The sequence below is a fragment of the Fusarium poae genome, chromosome 4 (assembly GCF_019609905.1).
Source record: "Fusarium poae strain DAOMC 252244 chromosome 4, whole genome shotgun sequence".
Lineage (NCBI taxonomy): Eukaryota > Fungi > Ascomycota > Sordariomycetes > Hypocreales > Nectriaceae > Fusarium > Fusarium poae.
In genome coordinates, this window is record NC_058402.1 from 1013981 (window position 1) to 1038246 (window position 24266).

Here is a 24266-nt window from a genome sequence, read left to right on the forward strand (position 1 = left end):
GGTTATTTATATGTATGGTTGTATGTATTTTGGAAAAGTTAATGTTGGCAATTACTTTTCTTCAGATACAAAAGGTTTCGAACCCTCCCAGGCAACAAAGAGGGCCACTCGTTAAGGTTTGTTTGTGCGGTGGTATTTGGTAAAGGTAATTATTCCTTTCTAAAAGGCAAAATATACGAAAATTAGATAAGAAACGAACAGAGAAGAAAAAAACGGTTGATCGGTGAGATGTACTAGAGAGAACCAACGTGGATTAAAGATGAGAGGGTGCGGCCACCTACAGGTCGAACTAGGCGGGCGTATGGCGCCTTTTCATAAGAAATGTAGGCTCCCGTGAGTCCTTTCTTTGCCTTGTGTTGTCCAGATGGACTCAAGGGCAAGACCAACGTTGCACGCCGTCGTCGGAATGTGCGGGCCTGGGTTCAGTCGAGTTAGACGGAGCTGGTGAGATGCGAGAACGGCCCTTTGGTGTTTGTCCCTCCTTGGGGACAAGGGAGAGGGAATCCTCGTGTGCGGTGAGTAGAGAGGAATGATGGGCGAGACAAGCGTATGTTTCTTGCTGTATGTGCCCTTTCTTTCTTACCTTTCTTTGCTCTTTGATACAAATCGTATTGGATGTGGAGCAGTAGCGTAGAAATATGCTTAAAGAGGGCTGTCAACAAGGGTATTGGTGAGCAGGGAGGATAGCTCTATGCTCTTTGCTGTACTTCGCTATGGTTATGCTGGGGGTTCAGGGGGATGTCACAGTTGAATAGCACTTCAATAGTGTACGGGTGGGATCTGACCAATGCAATAGTTAGTTACAAGTAGTTGAAGTTGTTGTTTTATTTATGGTTGTGCCTGATACCTTGGGATATTTGACAAGGCCTTGTGAATGTCAGCCTGCAGGGGTCGAGATGTGCAATATGTGAGGGGACAGAGACGAGGAGACGAGGAACAAAGAGGCTCAAGGTCTACAGATGCAGAGAAGGAAAATGTAGGAAATAAATACTAGGATATTCAAAAATACAGGCCACTTCATCTTTGGTCTATGGATTGCCACGATGTCCAGCTCAACAGAGTCAATCTTGGCCAATTCCCAATCAACGACATGTATGCTATACACATTGCCTCAAAGGCAACGCCATTCTCCTTTCCAGTCGGTGTCTTTTGTGTAAGGTGTTTGTGGAAGTTTTGGTAGTACGCGATTGGATATGCCTTTAACAAGTTGCTGACTGGCAGACCATCAGTCTCTCATAGGACAAGTTCACTGTTGCGCCAACTTTCTTTGTTCATTGTTGAACCCGAAGCCGGGCTGCAACCGCACATGGACGAGCTCCAGTGCTTGGCTGGCCGGCCGCTACCTCTGTGTTGCCTCGCTACTTGGTACAATGAGGGGGGCTCACATCTCCCGAGTGTCGTACAGACAGACTGCTAGGATCAGTGACATCGAGATGAATCGTCTGTATCTTGGTTGGTAACCCCGCTGTTTGTATTATGCTTTCGGTCCTTATATCAGCATTCAACGCAAATGTCGGTTTCCGGTCATTGATTGATCTAACTCCATATTAAGCAGATGGCAGTGCAAATCTTGTGCTGTACTATCTAAGGTTTGATACTGCTCAACTCCCAGCTAAGGAGCTCTCCAAGCCAAGGCGGGCGGCCCCTTCCTTGGCTAGACCTAGATCGTCCAGATGCCCGCAACACCAAACCCAACCAGGTTAGGGCTACTTATCACCCGCATAACAACAGCCCCAAATCAGGGAGAGGCTTGTGGCAGAGGGTAACTTATCGTAAGTATCTTATCCTTATGAGAGCTTCTCGTATCTATCAACAACAAACATTTCTATGGGCAATAATTCATAAACTGTGGTGGGGATCTTCTTTATGCGTGCGTGGCCTCCAAGTCTCACAATTACCATGTAGTTATCACCATCCAAGCATAAGCCATAGTAGACATAGGGTATGTAGCGATGCGGTGAGGTCCATATCGAAATTTCACGATAATTCAGGACCTCAACTAACCTGTCCAATAGGGAAAGAATAGGGGTCCAGATTATATCTCTCCTTGACCCCTTCAGCTGTCAAACCCTGCTCGTTCTGGAATCTCCAGGGTGAGAAAGCCATGACCATAGGTAACTTCGGCTTCTTGTCTCCTTTATTCTATCAATTTGCATGACCCGCTGTTGAGGGCAATTTACGATGCACGTCCCGTGCTGTCTCAACATTCTCAAAAAAGAAAAATGGTCCGAGAGAGAAAAAGATTCGACAGGTGCAAATCAATCTGAGGGGCAAAAGCTCATAGTGTCGTGTATGCTTCCACCTAAAGTTACTGTTATCATGGCACAATAAACTCACATCATGAGCGCAAACTATCCAGTAAATGTTGTCATGCAAGGACAGCACATCATTGCAAGAACTCTGGTAGATGGATGCAAGGGATAACTTTATGTCAAAGCAGTCGTGTGATGCCTTTTGAGTTGAGCTGAGCCACTGGAACTGGTCACTATCACCATTACACGCATATGTTATCTGTCTATTCACCAGATGCTGTATACGTGTCGGCATTTACACTGCCAAAACACATATCTAAAGTTTCAAGATAATTCTATTACCCACCTCACTCACTTGTAGCGTCGGTGCGACCTGATATCAAGGCCCGAATGTTGATAAGAATTCGACGTGGTCATTGCAATCTTGAGTGATTGACAATTGACTTTTCTGTTGTTGTGCTAGAATGTCTCATAGCAGGTTCTAGTATCCTGGTGATGGCCTCAATATTGCATTCCGTCAATTAGACATAGCTAGACTTAATCAACTATGTCCTACGTACACTTGACCCAGCAACCATCCCTCTCAACAGACTTTGAGAATTCAGATGATGGATAGACGGGTCAATGCGCTGCCCCCAGCAGTGACAACCACGATATCCATGAAATCCTCCGTGCTGAAATCTCAGCCTTTATTATCTAGGCGATCCGGCTTTCGAATAATAAGAGATGTCGGTGGATCAATGCGGCTGAGGTTGTTGACTTGGTAGAGAGGGATAATCCGACCTGTCTGTGACAATATCCAAAATTAGGTGATAGTATCTGAACTAAGATTTCGGCACAGTAGTCCCCATCTGACTATCCCACCGAAATCTCCAAGCGATTCATGATCATATATACAAGCTCTGATCTTTATGAACCGGTGAAACAAGTCCCAAGGAGCAACCTAGGTAGCCTCGGGATCGAAAGAATTGGTCTCAGATGGCCTTGCTTGGATTATATAGCAGCGAGTACTCCGTAGACCAGCAGAGTCAAGCAGTGAGGCTGTCCAGGCGACTCCAATTCCCGATCCTTGTTGGTCTTTTAAATGAATCTTCGACTCTGGCATGAACTAAGACGCCATGTAACGAGTAATTGCATCGAGGTATACTGAATCAACACAAATTTCTTCTAGTCACCACCCTTGAGAGAATGAATATATTGTCTCATGACACAAAAGGTAACGAGGTGACGTTGACACCACACACTTTTGTTTATTTACTTGAGTGCTTTTTGTTTGAGCAAAGTAAAGACTGGGACTAGGCCGCAGCATCCATGGCGTTGAATACCGAGCTTCCGAACCAAATAAGCCAGTCAAAGCTCTCTAGTGAAATGACAAGTCCGCGAGAAAGGAGAGCAGCGGCCTATATGTCTCCTGTATCAAATATCGCAAATAAAAAGCGCAGCTATTGGGGCCACCCTAAATGAAGCCGGAGAAGCTACCAAGGAGACGAAATACAAGGAATGAACGATTGCGTGCCCGTCCTGGCACGGAGCATGGTTCAAGCCTGTAATCAAAGACATGGACCGCTACTTTACCTTTTGCGATCATCCGGCCCAGTTATAGTTAGAATCAGCACACTTGATCGAACGCGTGTTCTTCATGCTTATGTCCGTGTCCATCCACAGACGAGCTCTGAAGCAGCAACGACAAAGGCACTATTCAATAGAGCGGTTATTATTATACATAGTAGGTCTGAATAGCATCGTCACGCGCATTCGGCTGAGGCGTTTCGCTTTCATTCGAGATAATCTGGGTCTCATCCTTCAATTGCTTTTTCATCTTCGCAAGCGTCGTGGCGTTGGCTTAGCTCGTGCTTGGTCTTTGAGGCTTGTCCTTTTTTCTGTGACAACCGTTCGTACCTTGCATTGGCGTCGAATTTGGGTGGATGAGAAGACCCGTCTGCTTGCCTTTGCCACACTCGTGTGAATATTAGGCCCTTTTCAGCGTGTTTAAGATGAGCACAGAGAAATCTGGTCCAATCCAAGTAGGACTGACTGATCTTTATCGATAAACGTTGTGTTGCAGTTGAGCCTGTCCTTTGTTGTTTTCTGCTCCCATCCAGTCAAAGACTTGACCTATGGCTTGGCAGGGGAAGCGGGTATGACAGTAACGGCCCCGACCAATGAAGCGCGCGCCTACAGGGGACATGTGAGGTCGAGTGCAGCGAATCCTAGCGAGTATCCTGACTCTTTTGGAAAAGCCAAGTTGAATAACGGGTCAGAGGACAAGGACCCAAGGGGATGAGAAGAGGGGAGCAGGAGCAACTGAGCTAGGGGAGGAAGAATCTAGAGCCAACACTGCCTTCCATCTCAAGCTCCTGCTCCTGTCTAGAGTGACATTGAACAGCTCTGGGTAACCGGGACCCTAGCGACATGTCTTATTGGCTGTTTCTCTATAGCCGGCTGCGGTGAGGCCCCGCACCCTCCTACCTTCACAAGGAAAGTGCACCCAAGCTCACCAAAGAAGGTGCCCCAGCATCACCACCATCGGTTGGATTAGCGGCCAATTGCAGTGACTGTGCCCCTGGGAGAACCAAGGAAACAGTGGTCCTAGTGCCTGTCCAGCGTCTTTTGAGCGCCTAGTGCCCCTGTACCCTGGCACGGTCATTTCGCTCCCCTGTCGAGATGGCATGGAATGATCAACTCTCCCCCAGCTAAAACCGTTCATCCCTCTCCCGCTTTGTTTCTTTTTCTTTTCAACCCCAATCCTCGCGGGCCAGTTTTTGTGAATATCGTCTACGGCATCGTTTTGTAACAGTACATCTTGTTCTCAGCATTTTCTTGGATCTTCAGCTTCACTCTTTCAGCTGATATCCGTCCGGTCTTTCCAACCCCCCTATCCCTTCGTTCTACCCACTATCTAGGCCCTACACCAGCCACCTTGGTTTACGATATCCGCCAGGTATTCACCAAACGAACTATTGGCGATATCCTCTCCCTGGCGTACGTTTTTCTGACCCATCTGACCCTCCACCTGCCACCTTGATTTCTCGAGTCCTGTCTGTTTGGTCTGTTCTTGTCTGCAGCACGTCATGGTATATGGCATGCATTGAATTGGTGGGATCGCCGTGGCTCCGAATTGGCCAAATGTCAACCATCAATTCTCGATGGGCTCTCCGGCCATTGTACGGAATGGCGGTTGGCTACAATATTGGAGGCTGCGTTGCAGATGGACTTGACGACCGCCACAGCAGGACTGAATCGCTCTCGCCGGTGAAGGTGGCTCTTTTGTCATGAAATGGTTCGCTAACATTGTGATGTATAGACGTAATCGGCCTGACATTCTTTCTCTATACACGGAGCATTCATCGTTATCACCAACTCAGAAAACTCGCTGCCGTACCCACATAAACATTAAAACTTAAACTCTATTCACGATGCCTTCAATTCTCAATCTTGTTACCCGATCCGATATGCCTGCGGATTCCAATGGCTCAGACGACAGCATGATCAACCTGATGCTTGGCCTTCTCGGCCTTGTCTTCCTCGGTCTTATTCTGGTCGCCATTCTGTTCCTTTTCCGCCGCGCTCGTCTTCAGAAGCAGGCTGCTGCCATCAAGTCCGAAGAGGACGGCCTGCCTTCTTACTACGATAGCGACAGCAAGCGCTTTCCCAACCACCGTGGCCTTACCATCGAGACAACGCACAACGGTCGCTCCAGCGTTTTCGTTATCAACCAAGACGGTCGCCCTATGCTTGCCAACCCCAACTCTCCCCCCTACTCTCCCGACAACGTCCCAGAGATTCACATCACCTTCCCTGATGAGCAGGACGATCAAGGCCGACAGCAGAACGGCCGCGTGCTTGTCGTCCGTGTTGGTGACAACTCCGCTGTTGGTCTCGAGCCCATGAACGACGAGCAGCTCCCTGCCTACGAGAAGGAGGCCAAGGGTCAGTTTTACTCCATTGACATGGATCAAATTGGCGGTCTCAAGGAGAAGGACCGTACTCAATTCCAATAAAGAGATGCCTCCCGCTTGTTGCTTTTCTTTCCAACCGTCGCCGGCGATGCTTTTTCGACCCGTCTGGACGACTATGTCACGACAAAGCTTTGAATACGATTCTTCTTTTTGGGAACTCTTCCCACACAAAAACTAGCGAACTAACCCGCCTTTTATGGCTCGACCTTGCCATTCAGCAACCGGAGAGTCACGGCAATTTTCATGACCCGTTACTATATACCCGTTTACGCTGCGGTCTAATTTTTCGCATTGCTACCAATCAGTGGCCATCCCTCCCCCATCATACTTTTGCATATCTCGATTTCCCTTTAGCCGACTTGCACAATTACTACAACGCTATCATGGTCCAAGGTCTTGGAGAAGGGCTTAATCAGTTATTGAAAAGAGTTGGAGAGGGGTGGTAGTGCACCCCAAGGAGAGGCCTTGGATCACTCTGGCAGTTGATGGATGCATGGGCCAAAGCAAAACACATTTAGCAATTCTTATATCTATTCTATGGGGTTGGGCCTTGGGGACACGACACATGGCGCACCTTGGAGTAGCAACCATCTATATCTATATCTATCTCTAACTAGTCTAGTTGATAGTCCATAGTGTATAATTTCTTATCCTATCATGCTTTGACTTTCAATGATGCTACTAGTGATTGAGAGATGGCCGGGCACGGTGACGTTTGAAGGGATGTTGGCTTGGCTTTAGCCGTAAGGGTAGTAATGCGACATCACTACATTCGTAGGGTTGCCTTTTCCATCGAGTGTTTCAAAGATCAAGCCCCTTGATTGGTCGTCGTCTCTGGGGATCCTCCAGCCTGGGTCTTGGAGTAGAAACACAGAAATACCAAAGTTTTGTAAGTCTACATACCTGCTCTCTGAAGCCTCATTAAGCTAATGTCTGTCTAGTTTCATGGTAATTTCAATGTTTTCATCGTCGTTACAGTAATCACAGTCAAGTGTGACAAAGATGTCGACCTACCCGTTCAACATGATTGCACCAAACGGTACTCTTCTGTGCCACAGGCAAAGAAGCATGATTGTTATTAATTGGTGGTTATTTAATTCTTTTAGGATGTCCCGAAAAACACTTATACTTTCTTCATTCCCGTTTCCTCAGAAATCATGCTCTGCTATCCCACCCATGGACCAAGTCCTCAAACACATTACACCAACAAGTAAGACGAAAAGCAAACGTTGCAAGCTGTCAAAGCGCAACTATAACGCCCCGTCCAAGTCTCCCCTTTCATCGACTTGTGTATAATCTAGTTCCCAGTCTGTTGTGCGCCCACTGTCTTCGTTAAAGTTGGCGCACCAACAGGGCACATCACCTTAGGACACACGCATGTGTTGTCAGCACCCTCAGGGCGCACCTCGCAGACGATGGCTTGGTCAGCCAAGCTACAGCAACAGCAAGGTGGCTGAGAAGGAGCCGTCGTAGCAGGCTTCTTGTCTTCCTGTCGCTTGACAACGGTGGCTGTGGGAGTGGATGTAGGAGTCGCGGTAGCGGTAGCGGTAGCTGGCCAGTAGGTGGGAGCGTTGACGGGGCACATGACAGCAGCGCAGATGCAATCTTCGGACTTGACATCCTTTTCGCAGACGTAGGCGGGTTGGGAAATATCGCAGCAGCAGCAGTCTTTTGTCTGTTCTTGAGCAGGCGCTGCGAGGGCGACACTGGCGAGGAGGAGAGCGGCGGCAGCGAAGAAGCGCATGGTGAAAGGTTGATCGATAGAGGGTTTTGTATTGCCGAAGAAAACTCTTGAGGTTAAGAGTTGGTTATGCCGATAATGGTAATGAGAAAGGAAGAGTGTGTATATGTGGTAGTGTAAGTGAAGAGCGTGTGTGAACAATGGTCTTTGTTTGCTCGTGAATCACCAGGAACTTAGGAGAACAAGTAGGACGGGACAGGATAGAACAGTGATATAAAGAAATTACCCTCTTCCCTCAGACGAGCAATAAGGTCCCTTAAGTACAGAGGTACCTTGGGAACAAAACAAAAACCGGGCAATCGTGACGGGCTGATGAAACGGTCCCGTTCCTTCCCTGGTCGGTGATCAATTTACTTCGGGAAACTGCATGTCTGACAATCGTAATAAACCCAGTCAAATCCTAAATCCTTCACTCTGAGAAACATCACACACGGCACAGAACAGCATACTCGATGATATCAAAGCGTTCTTGGCAGATTGCAGGATTGAGAGGGTCAGCCATCTGGTGAAACTAACTTTCTCTTAATCCTCAACGCCAAAGCTTACTGTCTACCCCAAAGAGAAGGACTACAGCCGAGGTTATCATCTATATGAGACTTTCTGTTCTTTCTTTAGCAGACTCCAGATGCTCTGTGCGTTGGGTCTCCCCATCATCTATTTCACCCGGATTGTTTCAGATACTACGCTTTGTGCTGACGTTGCGGTCCCAACTAACTAAATTAGTCGCTGAAGACGGGAGAAAACATCAATGAGAAAACTTGAAGTGCCGTTTCTCTTGAGGCTGTAGTGAAGTTTAAGCTTTGATATACGGTTACATTGGCGAAGGATATATGTAATTTACAATCGGTTCAACGGTTAGGCACAAAGTTCCGACGGGCCGTTGTAAACGAAATGACGTTGCTGTACTCCTTTTCCCACCGACTTCACACCAGCCATGTCTATGAAACAAGCGACATCACGAGATAGGCTAAAGCACCATAAGCAAAACATGACAAGCAGAATCCAAAAGCGAAATTATGCAATATGACCATATACAAGAAACTATTACGCATCATAGATCGGTAGTATAGCCTGGCCTTTCCTAGTGTCGTTTTGTTTCTTGGACGGGCGGCCTCAAGAAAGATCAGCAGTGCATGCCCCTGCTATTGAGTTAGCTACGTGCTGTGACAGGGAATCTGGAGATCGCTGCTTCAGCTTCAGCCCCAGGGAGCACGGGACTCTAGATGCAGCGATCGTCTGTTGCTGGAACGAACGGGGCTGTCGTTCGGATAAAACTTGTTGGTCTTGTTTATTTAGGTAGTCTAGGAACCCAAATGCGGCGTGCCTATGCATGCGGGTACACTGCGTCATGTTCTTTGACTACTCGTATGACAAGCGGTGCCTACCCTGAGCGTTCACAAACCGAATAAGTGGTTGTGTTGACAATGCTTCACATTAAGTGGTTAGAAGTGACATGATCAAGATACACGACAGTCGGGATGTGCTCGGAACACGAAAAAATGATTCAATAACTTTTTAAATTTGTGCCTTGTGGATAACTGAGATCCTAGCTATCGTAACTTAAACCCTGACCACCTTTTCCCTATATTTCATAACCCGTCAAAGATTGACAACATGATTGTGTCCGACAATTGCCGACAAGAGAAGAAAAAGCCGTGATAAAAAGAAAGAAAAAAGCCTCTGAAACATTGTTCATGGCATTGAACCTGTTCTGAGCCGACAAGAATAAACCAGTGCCTGGCTTTCAAGAAACCTCTTGGTCAAACAGTATATCGACACGAGAACCGCATAAAAACATGATACGCTGCATCCCCGATGCAACAGACAACGAAGGATGAATATAGTACACATAAAGCAAAGCAAACGGCTGAATAGATGGGTAATCTAAGAGCCAGGCATGCGGAGAATAGGGTACAACGAGGATCCCTCACGAGGGGTACCGAGATCTCGGCTTTGAGGCTGAGGGCTCTTGGGGTCGACGTCCATAGCATCGGCGTGGCTTGGTCGTGGGGCCTCATTCTCATCCAGAAACTCCTTACGCTCAAGACGACCGCGGACGTACTCACGGAGAGTCTCGATGACACGCATGTTCTCGAGCCAGCGGTCATACTGCTCCTCGCGCTCGCGTGTAGCATCGCTGACATCAGACTCTGAAGAGGGAGAGCCAACGGAGAGAGCAGACTCGCTAGCCTTGGGAGTAGAGGCACCGCTTGTGTCCTCACGAGGCAGGGGCAGAGGACCGCGAGCCCGCTGAAGCATACCTCCAGAGTAGCGACGACGCTCACTGCCATCAAAGCTAGGGCCGAGAGTAGTTGTGGCAGAGTGACCGAAGCCCTGGCTGACAGCAGGAAGGCTTGTGGGGAGAGTGGGGTACATGACTGAAGCTGTCGAGCCGTGTCTGGAGTCAGGAGACATAGCTGAGGATGATGGGCTGGGTGAGTGGCCGGAAGTGTAGGACATGGAGCTGGAGGGTGGTGTAACAGCGGGGGTGCCAGTAGAGGAAATGGCTGTCAGAGGCGAAGCCATGCTAGCCGCAGACACGGGATGGTAACCATCGGTCGCAACGTGCATGCCAGTGGGGGATCTGTGTGCGGTAGGGGGCGAAGGAGTGTTGCGATAACCGTTGTAGCCGCCTTCAGAGTGGTGGATGTGGACACCGGCGGTGGCATGGTTGGCGTTCTCGTAGATTGTGTCTTGCATTTGGCCGAGAATGGTATCGATGTGGATGAGGTCCTTCTGGGTGCGAGCGCTAGGCATAGGCAGGTAATATTGCTGAGCCAAGGGGTTCTGGCCAGGTGGTGGGCCGGCGTGAACAGGAGCTGGGGCGTGCTGGGGCATGTACTGCTCAGTAGCAGCCATAGGGCCGTTGGGGACGGACAGGTTGCCGTGAAGGGGCATCAACGAGCGGCCAATCTGAGCATAGGACGAAGGGTCAATCTGGCGGCGCTTGGCGCTACCGAAGAAGTCATCAACCATATCGTAGGTGCGCTTACGATCATAACCACCGGCGGCGGCAGTATAGCCAAGATGCTCGGTACGGGCGTTGTTGATAGGCGGTTGGTTGAAGTAGAGACCATAGTTGGTAGAAGGCTGGGGAGCATAGTAACCACCGCTGGGATGGGCCTGGTGGTGTCCAAAGGCAGCTGGGTTAGTTCGCATCTGCCCGGTGTGGTCATAGTAGCTGGAAGGTCCTGGAGGCGAATTAGCCTCGAGTGAAGAAAATCCGGATGCCCACAGCCGTGGGCTGGAATCGTGTAGAGACATACCCTTGGGAGCCTGTGGCCTGTAGTTGAGTCCACCTTGGGGATCCTGGTTTGACCGGACGAGCACAGAGTCATCGGCGTGAGTCTGTTTTGTGTGAGTTTGAGAATTACACGGTGAATGAGCTTTCTTACCTTGACATGCTTCTTCAAGTCCTGGGGACGCTTGAAAGACTTGCCACAGAACTCACACTTGTGAGGCTTCAGAGGAACGTGAACACGGATGTGAGAGGTGATGTGATCACGCTTGACTGTGGTAGTTCGGCATGAGTTCCATTGACAAGTCAAGTTAAGGTTGTTTGTGCTCTTGCGGCCAACATGGCGTTCACAGATGTGCTCCTTTAAGAGGTCAGTTTTTTTATTCATTCTTGGGCTCGCTCATTGTTACTTACGTAGAGAGCCTCGGGAGCTGGGAACTTTTGGTTGCAGGCGTTCCATCGGCAGATAAGGTTGTCATCGTTTGACGTTGATGCAGCACCGCTGCTGCTTTGGGAAGTGTTGGAAGAAGAGCTGGGTGCAGGGGTCACAGACTTGGAGTCGTTGCTAGCACTGCCAGAAGTTGACTCTCCTGATGGTGTCTGTTGCTGTTGTTGTTGTTGTTGTTGAAGCTGAGGCTTCTGCTCAGGGACTGGAGGAGACATGACGAACGGGAATATGTGATATCTGGTCAAGCCAGGAGCGCTTATGCCCGGTGGCGAGTTAAAATGACTGACTGGCTGAGACTAGTCAGGCAGGTACGACAGGGCTGGACTCGTCTCTGCAGATAAGAACCAGCTAAACTTGCAACGAAAGAAGCAAGACTGAAGTTGATTGATATTGAGGTGAATGAATATAGATTGAATGAGATGAGGGAGATGTTCAAAGAAGAATTCACATTGATAAAAGAGTTACGGGGGAATGCGCTCCCTTTACATTTACGCAAAAGTCTGGGCAAGAGGGTGAGAACGAGCGGAAAGTCTTGGCGGTCTTGGCGAGAATAGCGATGTACCTATTGCGGAAAGGTACGCGGTCTGTGGTTATTACAGACGCAGACTACAAGTATATCCGACCCGGTATACTCCTTCTTTACAGCGGAGGGAACGATGCCAAGACCGCCAAGTCTTGGCAGTCTGGGCACTGCCCCTCATCGCGTCGCTTCTATTGGTCTTGGCTGTATGGGGCCTCACACAAGCTGGCCACCTACTGCGTCAAGTGTTTTGTCGCCCGTCACCTGAGCCATGGGGGCACTTCGGCTTCTGACCTGACACCCTTTCCGGTCACCTCATATTACTTGTTTTTACTGCAAGAGATATCAGACGGGTTTTCGGTTTCAAGGGGGTTCAGGCAAGTCTAATGCGCATCAACAACAATCCATTCTGCTGCATGCAGAAAGTGGCTGATGAGTGATTGATAATAAACACAGAGAGAAGAAAAGACAGGGAAAGTTTCGGATCTATCGGGGAACTATTTAGCCCCGAAGGGACAATATAACTGTATCCGACAGGTAATCAGCTAACAAAAGTGGTGATCATCTCTGCCGGAATAGGTCAGGTTCTGTTTATTTCCAGGTTATTGATTGTCAGTTGGGAAGTTGCTTTTTACTTTCCGTGGCTTGGCCGATGCCGAGACCAGATTAAGCACGCAAGTTTAATTAAGCAATAGAGAGAAGAAAAAGTCATGAATAGGAGTTGAAAACGTTATTAGTCAACTGTTCTGAATGTTGGTTGCACTGTCATTTCAGCACTATATAAACGAGATAACCAATTAGAACACCCAAATCAAGACCCGGACCACTAGTGACGTTAAGCCAAGCCGGGCACCCACACAACTCAAGCTTTCCCTTTTTCCTCCGTGCATTTTCCCATTCTCCGCACAAGACTCGTCACCTTCTTTCATTTGCTCTTGTCGCCCAGACTTTTCCTTTGCCAAGCTCGAGTCCCAACTGCCCCAATCTTAATCAAGGCTGCCAAGAAGACTTGGCGTCTCCGAAAACTCCATCAGCCAAGCCTCCAAATGCTTCTTGTTTTTCTTGGCTTGCCAAGCATCAGGAAAAAAGAGCCAGGCCCACGTTTTCCCCTTGTTAACTAATGAATTCCTTATTTCAATTATGCTTCTTTTTGCCTAAAGTTTGCAGTACAAGTGTAACCATCAAAGATAAACTTTACTGTGACGTTCTCTTTAAAATACTAAAGATCACTATATCAGTCAGTAGAATTGATATCAGATGCCCCTATAAACGCGACAGATGTTCATCTCACCATGAGCATCTGACCTGCATGCGGATCATCACTTTCCTGACAATTATTATTGATAACGCACCCCATATTTACACGCACGTTCAAAAAGACACTGTATCATGTGTGGCCGCTGTTGTCCGACGGTTCGAATTTCGTCCAGTCAAGATACAGTATGCAAATATAGTTATATGCTGAACAAGCTGCAAATTTGAACAGATCCCAAACATCCTTGCCTATTTTCCAAGATAGCCTCCCGTCTTTGCTAGACGCGCCGAGAAAGATGTGCGTGCACGCCGAGGACTTGTTGCCGCAACGGGCCTTGCAGCTGACGATTTACCGTCCTGTCAGGCTGTGCAGCGCGGTATAATGCCCAGATAATATGATGCAGCCTCGGACACTTACCGGTTTTATTCTTTGATCATCGTCATACAGGCAAGGCAGGCGGTTGCACTGAGTTGCCTTCTAGGAAACCACCACTCACTGTAGTACAACATCAACATCGGCTCTACGGATATCAGACTATCAGATTACCACTCAGCAAACCAGCCAAGCAAACATCCATTATCAATAACCCCCCTTTCCCCTCTCTAGCTCCCTCTGCCCTGTTAATCCTCTACCCCAGGCCAAGAATCATGATACAATACCTCCCAGCCAAGCAAAGCCAAGCAACCGCCCAGAAAGCCAAGCACTCCACTCCTCTCTACGCCAAGGTCTTGGAGATGACGACAAACGTGGCAGTGCAAGGCCAAGCAGTGCTTGTCTTGTGACGGTAGAGGAGTTATGCCCAGAGTTCCTCTTACAGTAATACTGTTTGCTGGGCTGGGTCTTGTGGACAATGTCTATGGCTCTCAAGCTTTGCAGCCAAGACCGCCGAGCCTTGATAGCCAAGTCCTCGTACGATTGGGGCCCGCGGGAACTTGGAGAACAGCGGCTATTGTCAATGCTTGTCGTCTTGGCATGATGGCATTCCCTTGCGATCGATGGAAACGAATCCGACTGGTGAGATGGATCGCTGGACGAAAGAAAACATTAACAGCCTTTACCGTCTTCCCGTTGATTATCAGCCATTGTATATGCACAAAGTTGCGTTCCATTATGAGAGAACCCTCCCTTGCCATTGTCAATGGAAGCAATACGGTATGTCAAGTCGAGGCAGAATGGGACGTATTCGCACAGGTACATACGTTCCTTCATCCGAGTGATCAAGTGATCAATCAAAGAGGCAATGATCATGGTTTCGTGTTATCGTCTGGCGGGGCATTACATCTTCGAGAGAATGAGCAGCAACCATGGCAGTATACCCCCCGCAGTTTCGACTGCGTACATGGCTTTTAAAGAAACAAGCGAGGGCGGGCCAGAGTTTCAGGATTTTATATCTCGAGTCTAGAGGAGCCCGCGGGTTCTCGTTGCTGCAGGGTATACAACACTCGTCAACTTCCTGCGGTCAAGTTGCATATAGGTAACGTCTAAAACAATCAGAAGGGATAAGCTACCTTGACTCAAGTCTCCATTTGCTATGACACGTTCTCATGGAGGATTCTACTCTCGAACTGTTCAGCTTCCTTTGAACATTTTGTTCTTACATGAACTCTATGATCAACTCAGAAGGCTAGGGGCATATCAAGATACACCACGATATAGATGAAGTAGTGGGCCTAGAGATAAGATCATAAAAACAAACCCAGGAAAGCGAAAATAAGGGAGTTATCCGTGTAATTGATAAGATTAAGCATCATATCCAGTATGATGTATATCACGTGACGACAATCGGATGACTTCACTTCTCCTCAATTACTTAATTCGAATGCAAACTCTGCAGTTCAAAGTTGGTTTAGTTTTTTGTGCAGAATGAAACACCACTGGTGAATACCTTGAACTTCCACTATCGCTTCGAATTAGAAGCTCTTCGCTGTCTTTACGCGGCATCGTCGAATGCTTGTTTCACTTCAGTTCAACATCAACAAAATTGCTTCTCAACCGAGCTTGAGAATAATGCACCATTCTCAACCGAATCACTTCGAACCTCCCTCGTTTTTCACGACATTCACGCAGCCAATATTGTTAACAACCGTGTTGGCAGGAAAAGATCCAAGATTCCATTGACAAAGCCTGCAAAGCTTTGTGTGTGTACTAACGACCAGGAAGCTATGTAAATCCCCTCGCTGACCAAATATGATTTTACTCCTTTTTTCAGTCTTTGTGCCCTCGGCAAACAAAAGACGAGGGCGAGCATATAGTGTTCGAGCCCAATCAGTTCCAAGCATGATATTCATATCCCATTCAGGTGCCAAAAGGTCCATTCCATCCAAGGTGCCCTGTTCGACCCTTTTCCTCCTCTCTATCTGATGTTGATGCGTACCCTCCCCGCCTCAAATGCCCATGAAAAAAGTTGATTAAACAAAGAATCGAGAAGGTTGCAAAACGAGGCCCAAAAAATCTGGCTGCAACTACCCACAACAAATGGTATAAAAATAATCGTCGTCATGATCCTCCTGTTGAAGCGGTAGGATCCGGTTATGTATGTTGCAAAAGCCAAAAAACTTGGGCTGACCGGGTATTGTAAAAAAACAAATACCCCAAGGAGACGACTCAACATCGGAGACCAGCCCTCCCCATCAAGGGTGTTGTCGCGTCGCTCAGGAACCAAAGCTCCCGGCATAATCATGCGCCTTGGGGCTAGAAACGAAAAGCCCCCATGGAGCGACAGGAATTCAAGTGACAGAAGGCAAAGCTTCGACAACTTGTGTCCCCCTCAATAAAAAGAAATAAACCCGAGTATTGAAGAACTCCAGTGATAGACACATCCGAAAAGTTTCGGTTTGTGTATATCTTGAGAGTGTTGCTCGCCTGCTGACCTTTCGCAGTCGACGACGATAATCTGTCTTGTGGACCAGATACCGCCGAGTACCAAGACGCCAAAAAACCGAGCCCATATTAAGAAAGCGTATAGCCCGAACAAAAACGTGAAGCCGTGTCATCGTGAGAGAAATAATGATCCAGAGGTCGCCGCCTCGGTCAGGGATATGGGCCGACACGACCTCCCTTTGAGCCAACCAGCCCCAAAACGATTGCTTTCGAAAATGCCGAAAGCCCAAAAAACGCCGTTGATGCAGAAAAATATTATACAGCACCGAGCTGCAGAAGAGCCTCAACGGCTTCCCGCTCCTGTGCGTCAGAGGGACCCGCAAACGCCGAGAAGTCGATGTTGAAGGTTTGCGGTGTGCGCGCCATGCCGGAGCTGCCCGAGAACGAGCGAAGCGCACCTGGGGTATACGCCGAAGAAGATCGGAAGCCTTGCTCAATATGAGCCGCTGCCGGGTTGGGGTAGGATTCAGCTCGAAGAGCAGCAGCTCCCATGGTGGCCCAATCCTCATCATCAGTCGCATCCTCAGGGTCGTCGTTCATGACGACATCATCATCAGGAGCCTCAGAGCAAGAAGCGGAACCGGAGCCATCCATGGACATTTTGTCCGCCTCGTGCTCCATCATGTAAATTTCGTGGTCTTCGTGGGAAAACTGAACCGAATCCCCATTGCTCGACGCAGTGCTTTGTCGGTAGCGGCCTTGACCCCGACCGCCATTCTTGCAGATGGGAATACCGGCCCCATAAGAAGATGGAGGAGTACCTTGTCGGTGTCGAGATGGCTCCCCTCGCTTACGAGCATCCCAGCGGCCCCATCCCACCTTTTCAAATTCCACCTCCCCGTCCAGTCCACCGCCTTCTCCTCCACGACCTTCCAAAGCTCCCACGACCAGTCTCCGCGCCTTTGTTGGAGGGATTCCCGAGAATCCGGGTACCGAAGTGGTTAGGTAACCCATAATATGTCGGATAGCCAAGGGACCATGACTGAGCAGGATCTCTGGCAAGTGGTATTTGGCGAGGAGAGAGCCAGTGATGGCACCCGAGGCCTCGAGGGCTGGCGAGATCGATCGTCGTCGATCCGAAGGCTCATGAAGGTCCAAGTCTGAGTCGATAGGCTCAAGCTTGGCCTTTTGGAGCTGCGCCTTAAGCCCGTGAGGCGGCAGGTTGGGAGAGATGGAGTTGGGGGGAGTAGGGAGGGGTTGTTGAGAGCGTGTCACAGTCGCAGGGACGCCTCGGGCCGCTACAACAGCTAAGTTGTCTCGGCTCAAGGAGGCCTGGGAGATATCACGAGCAGCCGCTGCCATGGTAGCCATGATTACCGATGTCGGTCTTATTGGTATGCGCTTCTGAAAGAACGAGTCTGTGAATGAAGAATATGGTTAGCGATTTTGATCTGGAGAAAGGTCTGTATTTCGCGACGCGAGTTTCGATGAGTTGTGCTTGACCAGGCGATAGGAGGATCGTGGTTGAGTCACAACAGGGTGTCGCGCTGCAACAGATGTGTGCGGTACGTACCTATTCAGAAGCCGGATGTAAGGAGGGCTGGCAATACAAAGTTGCTGGCACAAATATGGCGATAGTATGGCAGGCCTGGGCAGAGCTGGCGCGATGATCTGGACTGTGACAAGAGACTCTAATACGAATCTTGATGTTCCTTTGGTGTTGTTGTTGGTGTTTGGGGAGAGAAAGGAACCGGACAGGAGGGAAACCTGGAAGGATATATGACCACCACCAACTTACAACAAGCCAAGGGCAGGTGAACCCAACCCGTGTGAGGTGTGAGTCGTACTTACCTCCTAGCCAACCCAGCCAGGTAAATGGTACGTACTCGATCGGGCTTGCACTTGTATTGGCGGTATGGTATTGTACTATGTATCGCCAAAGCAGCACCTACCTACTCACGCACGCACCTGTTGTAGGGCGGTGCTGTTCGTGTGTGTGTGCGTGTGTTGAGCGATAGGCGCAGAATACCTACCAGGGGGGCGAATGTTGTAAGCAACAGTAGGTCGGGTGGGAGTGTACGGTAGGAAGGATGCCGGGTGTAAATTTGGCACTATCAAAGGTGTTAAGACACTTACTTCCATGGTTACTACAAACACGCCTTATCAAACAACACCAAGTTCAGCCCAAAACGGGCCAGGCGTCAATTACTGGGTATCACCCCCATGTTTCGTTGGAGCGCAAACTGTGGCTGTTCAGCCAGCAGCTGATAAGGTTGATAGGGGAATGATACTCAATTGATACTGTAGGCAGTGAAGTGATAACTTGTTTCTACCGCATTTGAGACAACCATCCCAAACCAAACCATAGCGAGATGGAAGAACCCTAGAACCCAACAAACTCACCTCCCTCCCTCTCAATCTGCAGTGCATGCACCCATCCATGCTTGTACGCCTTCTTTCAGATTCCACCGCACTTCTTTTCTTTCTTCCATGCTAAATACCTAATTAAAAGTGGTCCTCTTCTTTGTTTTTTGCTTTGCTGGCCCTTGTTGAAATTGTTTTTGTGTTATCCTCATTTGATTCCAATTCCCAAGAAGCTGGTAGTCTAGGGAGACGAGAGGATCCGGGCCATAGCGGTAAACGGGGAAGCGAGCCGGACAAGGTCAAAACGAGATGGGACTGCCGTTTGACACCCCAGCAGGCTCCAGCAGGGCTCCAGCTTGGTTCAGCGCAGCGTCCGCGATCTGGCTCGGGCGCCTCGCTATTGAGTCTCTTTCCAGAGTTCCGCGGGTGTCCTATGCCATATACATAGTAGAGTCGTCAGGCTGCTTTACAGTATGTACGTACCATGCATGCCTTTCAAGTGTCGGCTCAACTTCCGGTTTACAAAAGACGGTATTCTTTCAATTACTCCATCAACTAGTAATAGCGGACGAAAAGTAAACAGCTCTGATCAAAGACAGCCCAGGGTCCGGGTCTGGATCCAGTCTTCTGCTCTAGTTCCTGATGCCAGCCGGTTACGGTGTACTGTACACAAGAGTGAAAAAGCCACACCGCGATCTGCCAGTTAGTCCATCATGTGCAGCAGCTTGAAAGGTCAATGGAGCCTGAACACTTGAAGCGGAGGGAGTCGGGACATTTAGGCCCTCCAAAGATCCGGGACGGCGCGTCTAACTAACACGGCACCAGTATCGATCGTCATCGTATTGTACAGTATGATACTGTGCTTCAGCTTGAAGCAGTCGAGCGACAGAGCTCGTGTCAGCGATGGCTGGCTCTGATCTCTTGTCCCAGTCTCCAATTTTCACATAGTCTGGGGATTAATTACCTTGTTAGTCGCTTCTTTGTCACTGTCCCGGTGTCACTTTTAGCGCGTAGGATATACAGCACCATGCTCTCTTTCGTCCAACACCTTGAGCCCCGTGGCCCAGGAGATTGGGGTAAGGTTGTTGGAGTTTAATGCGTGGCTGTTGGCGATTCAACAACCTTAAGCAGATGAAAATGACCAGCATTCCATCTACTCATCGCAATCACAAGAAAGGAGAGCGAGCAAACTGTAAACACCAAAACCCATGCCACCCGTGTGAAATTGATGGTTGATTCATCGAAATTATGACTCAACTGAAGAACAAAGTCATCGTCGTCATTGTATCCGGCTTCTTGCTCGTAAACGTGGCCGTCATGACATGCATCTCAAGGACATCCATGGAACCAACGCGGATCGTTTATAATACATGCATTCACCCGTCTCATGCAAGAATAATGCAGGCACATTCAACTATGAGCTAGCCATGAAATCATGCAAATCTTTATGTCCATGGTCGTTCTTTGTATGGCTTTCTTTGACTCCCTATCCGTACCCAGAAATCAGCGGACCCATTTCGCTTTCATCGACAGGGGTAAGGGGTCCCTCCTTGACTGGGAATATTAGAGTCATGACCAGCTTCTGATCCGCCAGTAACGGCCCAATCTCCAGCATCATGCCCTAATTTCGTCCGGCTGTTATTAGCGAGCCCTTGGGTCTGGAAAGGAGACTTGAGAGCAAGGAATGGAATCAAAATTCTCGAAAAATCATATTGTGCGTACCTGCGTGTCCAAACCCTCTATTCGCGAGTGTGTAGGGCTAGAAGCATGTACAGGCACACACCCGACGAACTCAAGCCTCCCGTCCTAACTGTGGCATCCCGTGGTCTGTATCGCGATGGGGGCGTGCGGCTATAAAGCGTATTCAAGTCATGGGCACACTTTTTGTTCCCGTTATACCGTTTTTTGACGATTTGCTCATACAGTTCAATCTTTGGCTTGGTCCTTGGTTTAATCGCTTCATATCAAGTCATGGCCCTCTTGTGACCAAGCAGGCGTTGTTGAGAAGCGAATAACCCTAATAAGGTTCTAAAGCAGGACACCACCATTATTGTTCATTCACCGGCCTGGCCGAAATACACAGACGAGTACGGATAAGGCTGGCGGTATTGATCAATTGAAATACTACTATGTATATCGCAGCCTATTTTCGTTTCATGCAAGCGATTCCTGGCCAATCCAACGTAATCATTACCATTTTCGGAACCTTCATGTTGTTAGTGGTGACTGAGTCCGAGTTCGTGGAGGCATTCGCGTCCTTTCTCTTGTAAATATTGATTGGTTGTGCAAGATGTCCTGTCATTTACTAATAAAAAGCCATCCTTAAGTGCCATTGTCACGTTGTCAAGGCTCTTATTCATGATTGGACTCGCAATGCCGACAGTATTACCGGCATCACTTCGTCATTTTCCCCCGGATGCTATTGTCGCTCAGCAGGAAGTCCGTTTCGGCTGCGGAGGCATCGGCCAGTAGACGGCTTTGAAGTCTCCTGTCTTCACACACTTTATCAAGCCAAGGAAATTCGTCTTGAGGTACATGTGGCCCGTTGTCGGTTGATGAACCCCACGTTGGACATATTGCTACGCCGTGGATGCTTCGTGTAAAGGGTGCTTCCCCGCGCATCAAGAAGGAAGAACGGAAGGGAGACGGAATCACTATCAATCCCGTTGCCCCGCGCTCTTGCCCGAGTCTACGAGATATCGTGTCGTGCGGGGATAGATTGAATCCAGTGTGGCTCCCGTGCCGTGAACGGTCCCGGTCTCTTCCGCTCCGAATCCTCCGCAATGAAAGACCTCATCCATTCGTTCCCAGCCAGGTGGTTGACGCATATAGTAGCTCTCCTGCCTCGCCTGTCTATTGCCGGGTTTGGTAGTCTCATCGCTGCCACGCTTACACCACTGACTTTTAGGACATGGTTACAACTGCATAAACCCCGCTACCAAGTATATCCCAGTCGATGAGGGGTGGTTTGATATATTATGCCGCCGCCATGTTTCGAGGCCATTGTTGGTGATGCTCAAATCATATCATCCAGATCGTACGTGTGAATGATCCACCGGCTGATAGGTTCCAAGTCAGGCTGGATCTCACCAGTTTCGCGACCCACAAACGGAATGGGGGTGTGGTTACCTTCGTCATATCGTCAACTTCCAAAGTTGGCAACTGAAACCCAGATATCTCGATGATTGCTTGTGAATGTGGCATCGACTAAGGGTTCATGTGCCCTGAATGCCGAGGGACCGAAGTCTCACGAAGTAAAGACGAATTCACGACAAGCCTAAATGACGAGGATCAGTGACACGAAGAGTTAGGTTTGTGTTGCAGCCAGGCACATACCGTTCGCAGAACCCCCAGTTGCTCCTGAGACTGGTCAAATACAAGCCTGTACTGAGCGAGACTCTCCCGTAGGACGGCTTCCTTGTTTGCGCGACCATCGCAGATAGCCTTCATCTTGATCTCCATCTCTTTCCGTAGAAACGGCTTGCCGAGACTAGTCTCGAAGTTCATTCGATCAAATCCCAAAATGAGAGCTACACCAAGTTGTGTAGGGACAAACACCTTGACTCCACCGCGTCCTCCTGATGCAGATGCACCACCACGTCCACCGCGTCCACCTCTACTACCTCTGCCTCCACGGCCACGGCCACGTCCTCTTGTGGATGGGCCCGTGTCCGACTCCTCGTCATCTCCTGGTGCTTCACCTGAGCGACCTATTGTAGCAGCGTACTCTCTGTCTTGAATCTTCTGGATATGCTCGGCCATGGTGGCATCTGTGCCAATGCCATTGGCATCCATTAGAGCGATCAGGTCGGCCTCTGTAAGGAAACCCGGGGCTGAGGTTTTGCCTTCCGTCATCATAGCTTCTGTTGGTTGAAAACGCTCTCCTTCGGTGAACTTTGGTAGTTCGACAGTGTTGTTCCATTTTTCGTAAACAAACACGTCGAGATAGTTTCTCTCAAGAACGATAACACCATGAGCATTAAAGCGTTCGTCTCCGTATTCAACCTCGACGTCAGATGCCATGCCTTTGGCGTCGTCTGAACAGCAAGCAAGAAACCGGCGGACAACATACTCGTATAATCGACCCTCATCGCGATTTAGGACTGCAGGAGAGGCATACGTGATAGGATGAATAGGAGGATGTGCTTTATCGTCGTTTCTCCCTTCTCTTGGTTGTTGAAAGGCACCATTGACAAGGTTCTGTGCAAATGGACCCCATCTCTGGTCGGTTGTCTGCTTATCAACCAGAGCTCGGAGATTCATCCCTCTGTCAAAGCGATCAGTCTCGGTTCTGGGGTAACTTAGAAACCCTTTGTTGTAGAGCCCCTCGGCGATAGTCATGGCCTGTTGTCCACTCATATGCAGTAACCTTGTTGCGGCCTTTTGTAGTTCAACAGTTGTAAGGGGTAGGGGTTTAAACTTGCGAGTAGGTTTCTGCTGAACTTTTGTGACGGTTGCTATTTTTGCTGCAAGACATCTCTCATACAGAATAACGGTAGACATGCGGTCAAAAAGCCTGTTTCGTAGCCAGGAGAAATCAACCTTTTTACCGTCTCGGTTGTGTGTCAACTTTATGCCCCAGAAAGGTTCTGGAACAAAGTTTTTGACACGAAAATAACGATCAACGACGAAACCAAGCGTTGGAAATTGACAGGATCCTGGACGGTTAGTCGAACAGATAGGGTAGACCTTAACATGGGATACACACCATAGCTAAGTGTCATTTTCTCCAAAGGCCCTCCAAGCTGCCGCAGATTATTCGTGAGGAAGCGAGTAAAAGCATAGCCGATTCGGAGATCAAGCTCTATTCTCGTGGCTACAGCATTGACTTGCCTTTCGTCCAACGTTGTCAGGTTCCTGGCCGCTGATATGACATGCCTGGTATTATTAGATTCCATCTATGCCAGAAAGGAAAGAGGACAACGTACGCTCTTTCAATATTGCTGAATCTTGCTCGCAATACCCGAATGCCCGGCTTGCCCTTTCGAGCAGCTTCGACAATTTCGTTGCCGATATGTTCACCTTCACGATCACAATCCGTCCAGATCACAAGGACTTGGGCATATCGCGCTTGAGATTCCAGATTTTGGGCAATCACCTTTTTATCCTACAGAGCGTTAACAAACTGATGTCGAGTGAACATAGGAGAACCCACCTCGCTAATAGTTGTGACAATTGGGGCAGTGAACAACGACTCTGGGGGAGGTGAGTACCAGCTCTTATTCGCAGGTGTAAAGTCGACATTTGTTAAATGTCCAGTGACACAAGTCATATTGACGGAGCATTGTCCCAATTGCTGTCCAAAGTCAAAATCAAACGAGTAGTTCTTGATGTACTTGCTTCTCGTATTGTGCTATAAACTCACAGTTAGAACATGATGTACAAAGAGTCGGGAGTAGAATATTCTTACTGTTTCGACGCGACCTCCCGCGAGATGAGTCGCTACAGCCTTGGAGATGGAAGGCTTCTCAGCCACACAGAGGACCTTCATTCTGGATTTGTTTGTTGGGCCGAAGAAGAGTCACTGCTTTAGTACTCGGTTGAAGGGTTTCTCAGTGGTTGAGGATATCACAAGAAGCGAGTGAAGGATTACCTCAGGTTTTATGCGGAGGTAAAGTTTTGCGCTGAGGCAGGCACGATATGGAGAGCGAGAATCTGCCAAACACGCT

General features: G+C 48.8%; 5 protein-coding genes across 5 annotated transcripts; 1 reads left to right on the top strand and 4 right to left on the bottom strand.

The window, feature by feature from the left end:
* Positions 1–5668: 5668 nt before the first annotated feature.
* On the top strand, positions 5669–6253 carry FPOAC1_010440 (uncharacterized protein; the record flags this gene model as incomplete). Its single annotated transcript, XM_044854831.1, has 1 exon — positions 5669–6253. One exon carries the CDS (start codon positions 5669–5671, stop codon positions 6251–6253), a length of 585 nt encoding a protein of 194 aa, XP_044702144.1.
* Positions 6254–6561: 308 nt separating this feature from the next.
* FPOAC1_010441 (uncharacterized protein) lies at positions 6562–7955 on the bottom strand (the record flags this gene model as incomplete). Its single annotated transcript, XM_044854832.1, has 2 exons — positions 6562–6606; positions 7617–7955. 2 exons carry the CDS (start codon positions 7953–7955, stop codon positions 6562–6564), a joined length of 384 nt encoding a protein of 127 aa, XP_044702145.1.
* Positions 7956–9836: 1881 nt separating this feature from the next.
* On the bottom strand, positions 9837–11853 carry FPOAC1_010442 (uncharacterized protein; the record flags this gene model as incomplete). Its single annotated transcript, XM_044854833.1, has 3 exons — positions 9837–11300; positions 11348–11551; positions 11605–11853. 3 exons carry the CDS (start codon positions 11851–11853, stop codon positions 9837–9839), a joined length of 1917 nt encoding a protein of 638 aa, XP_044702146.1.
* Positions 11854–16548: 4695 nt separating this feature from the next.
* On the bottom strand, positions 16549–17604 carry FPOAC1_010443 (uncharacterized protein; the record flags this gene model as incomplete). The annotated part of the gene is made up of 1 exon (XM_044854834.1): positions 16549–17604. The coding sequence occupies one exon, from the start codon at positions 17602–17604 to the stop codon at positions 16549–16551; it is 1056 nt and encodes a 351-aa protein (XP_044702147.1).
* Positions 17605–21844: 4240 nt separating this feature from the next.
* Positions 21845–24088, bottom strand: FPOAC1_010444 (uncharacterized protein; the record flags this gene model as incomplete). Its single annotated transcript, XM_044854835.1, has 6 exons — positions 21845–21874; positions 21934–23255; positions 23306–23475; positions 23526–23704; positions 23753–23950; positions 24008–24088. The coding sequence occupies 6 exons, from the start codon at positions 24086–24088 to the stop codon at positions 21845–21847; spliced, it is 1980 nt and encodes a 659-aa protein (XP_044702148.1).
* Between the last annotated feature and the right edge of the window lie 178 nt (positions 24089–24266).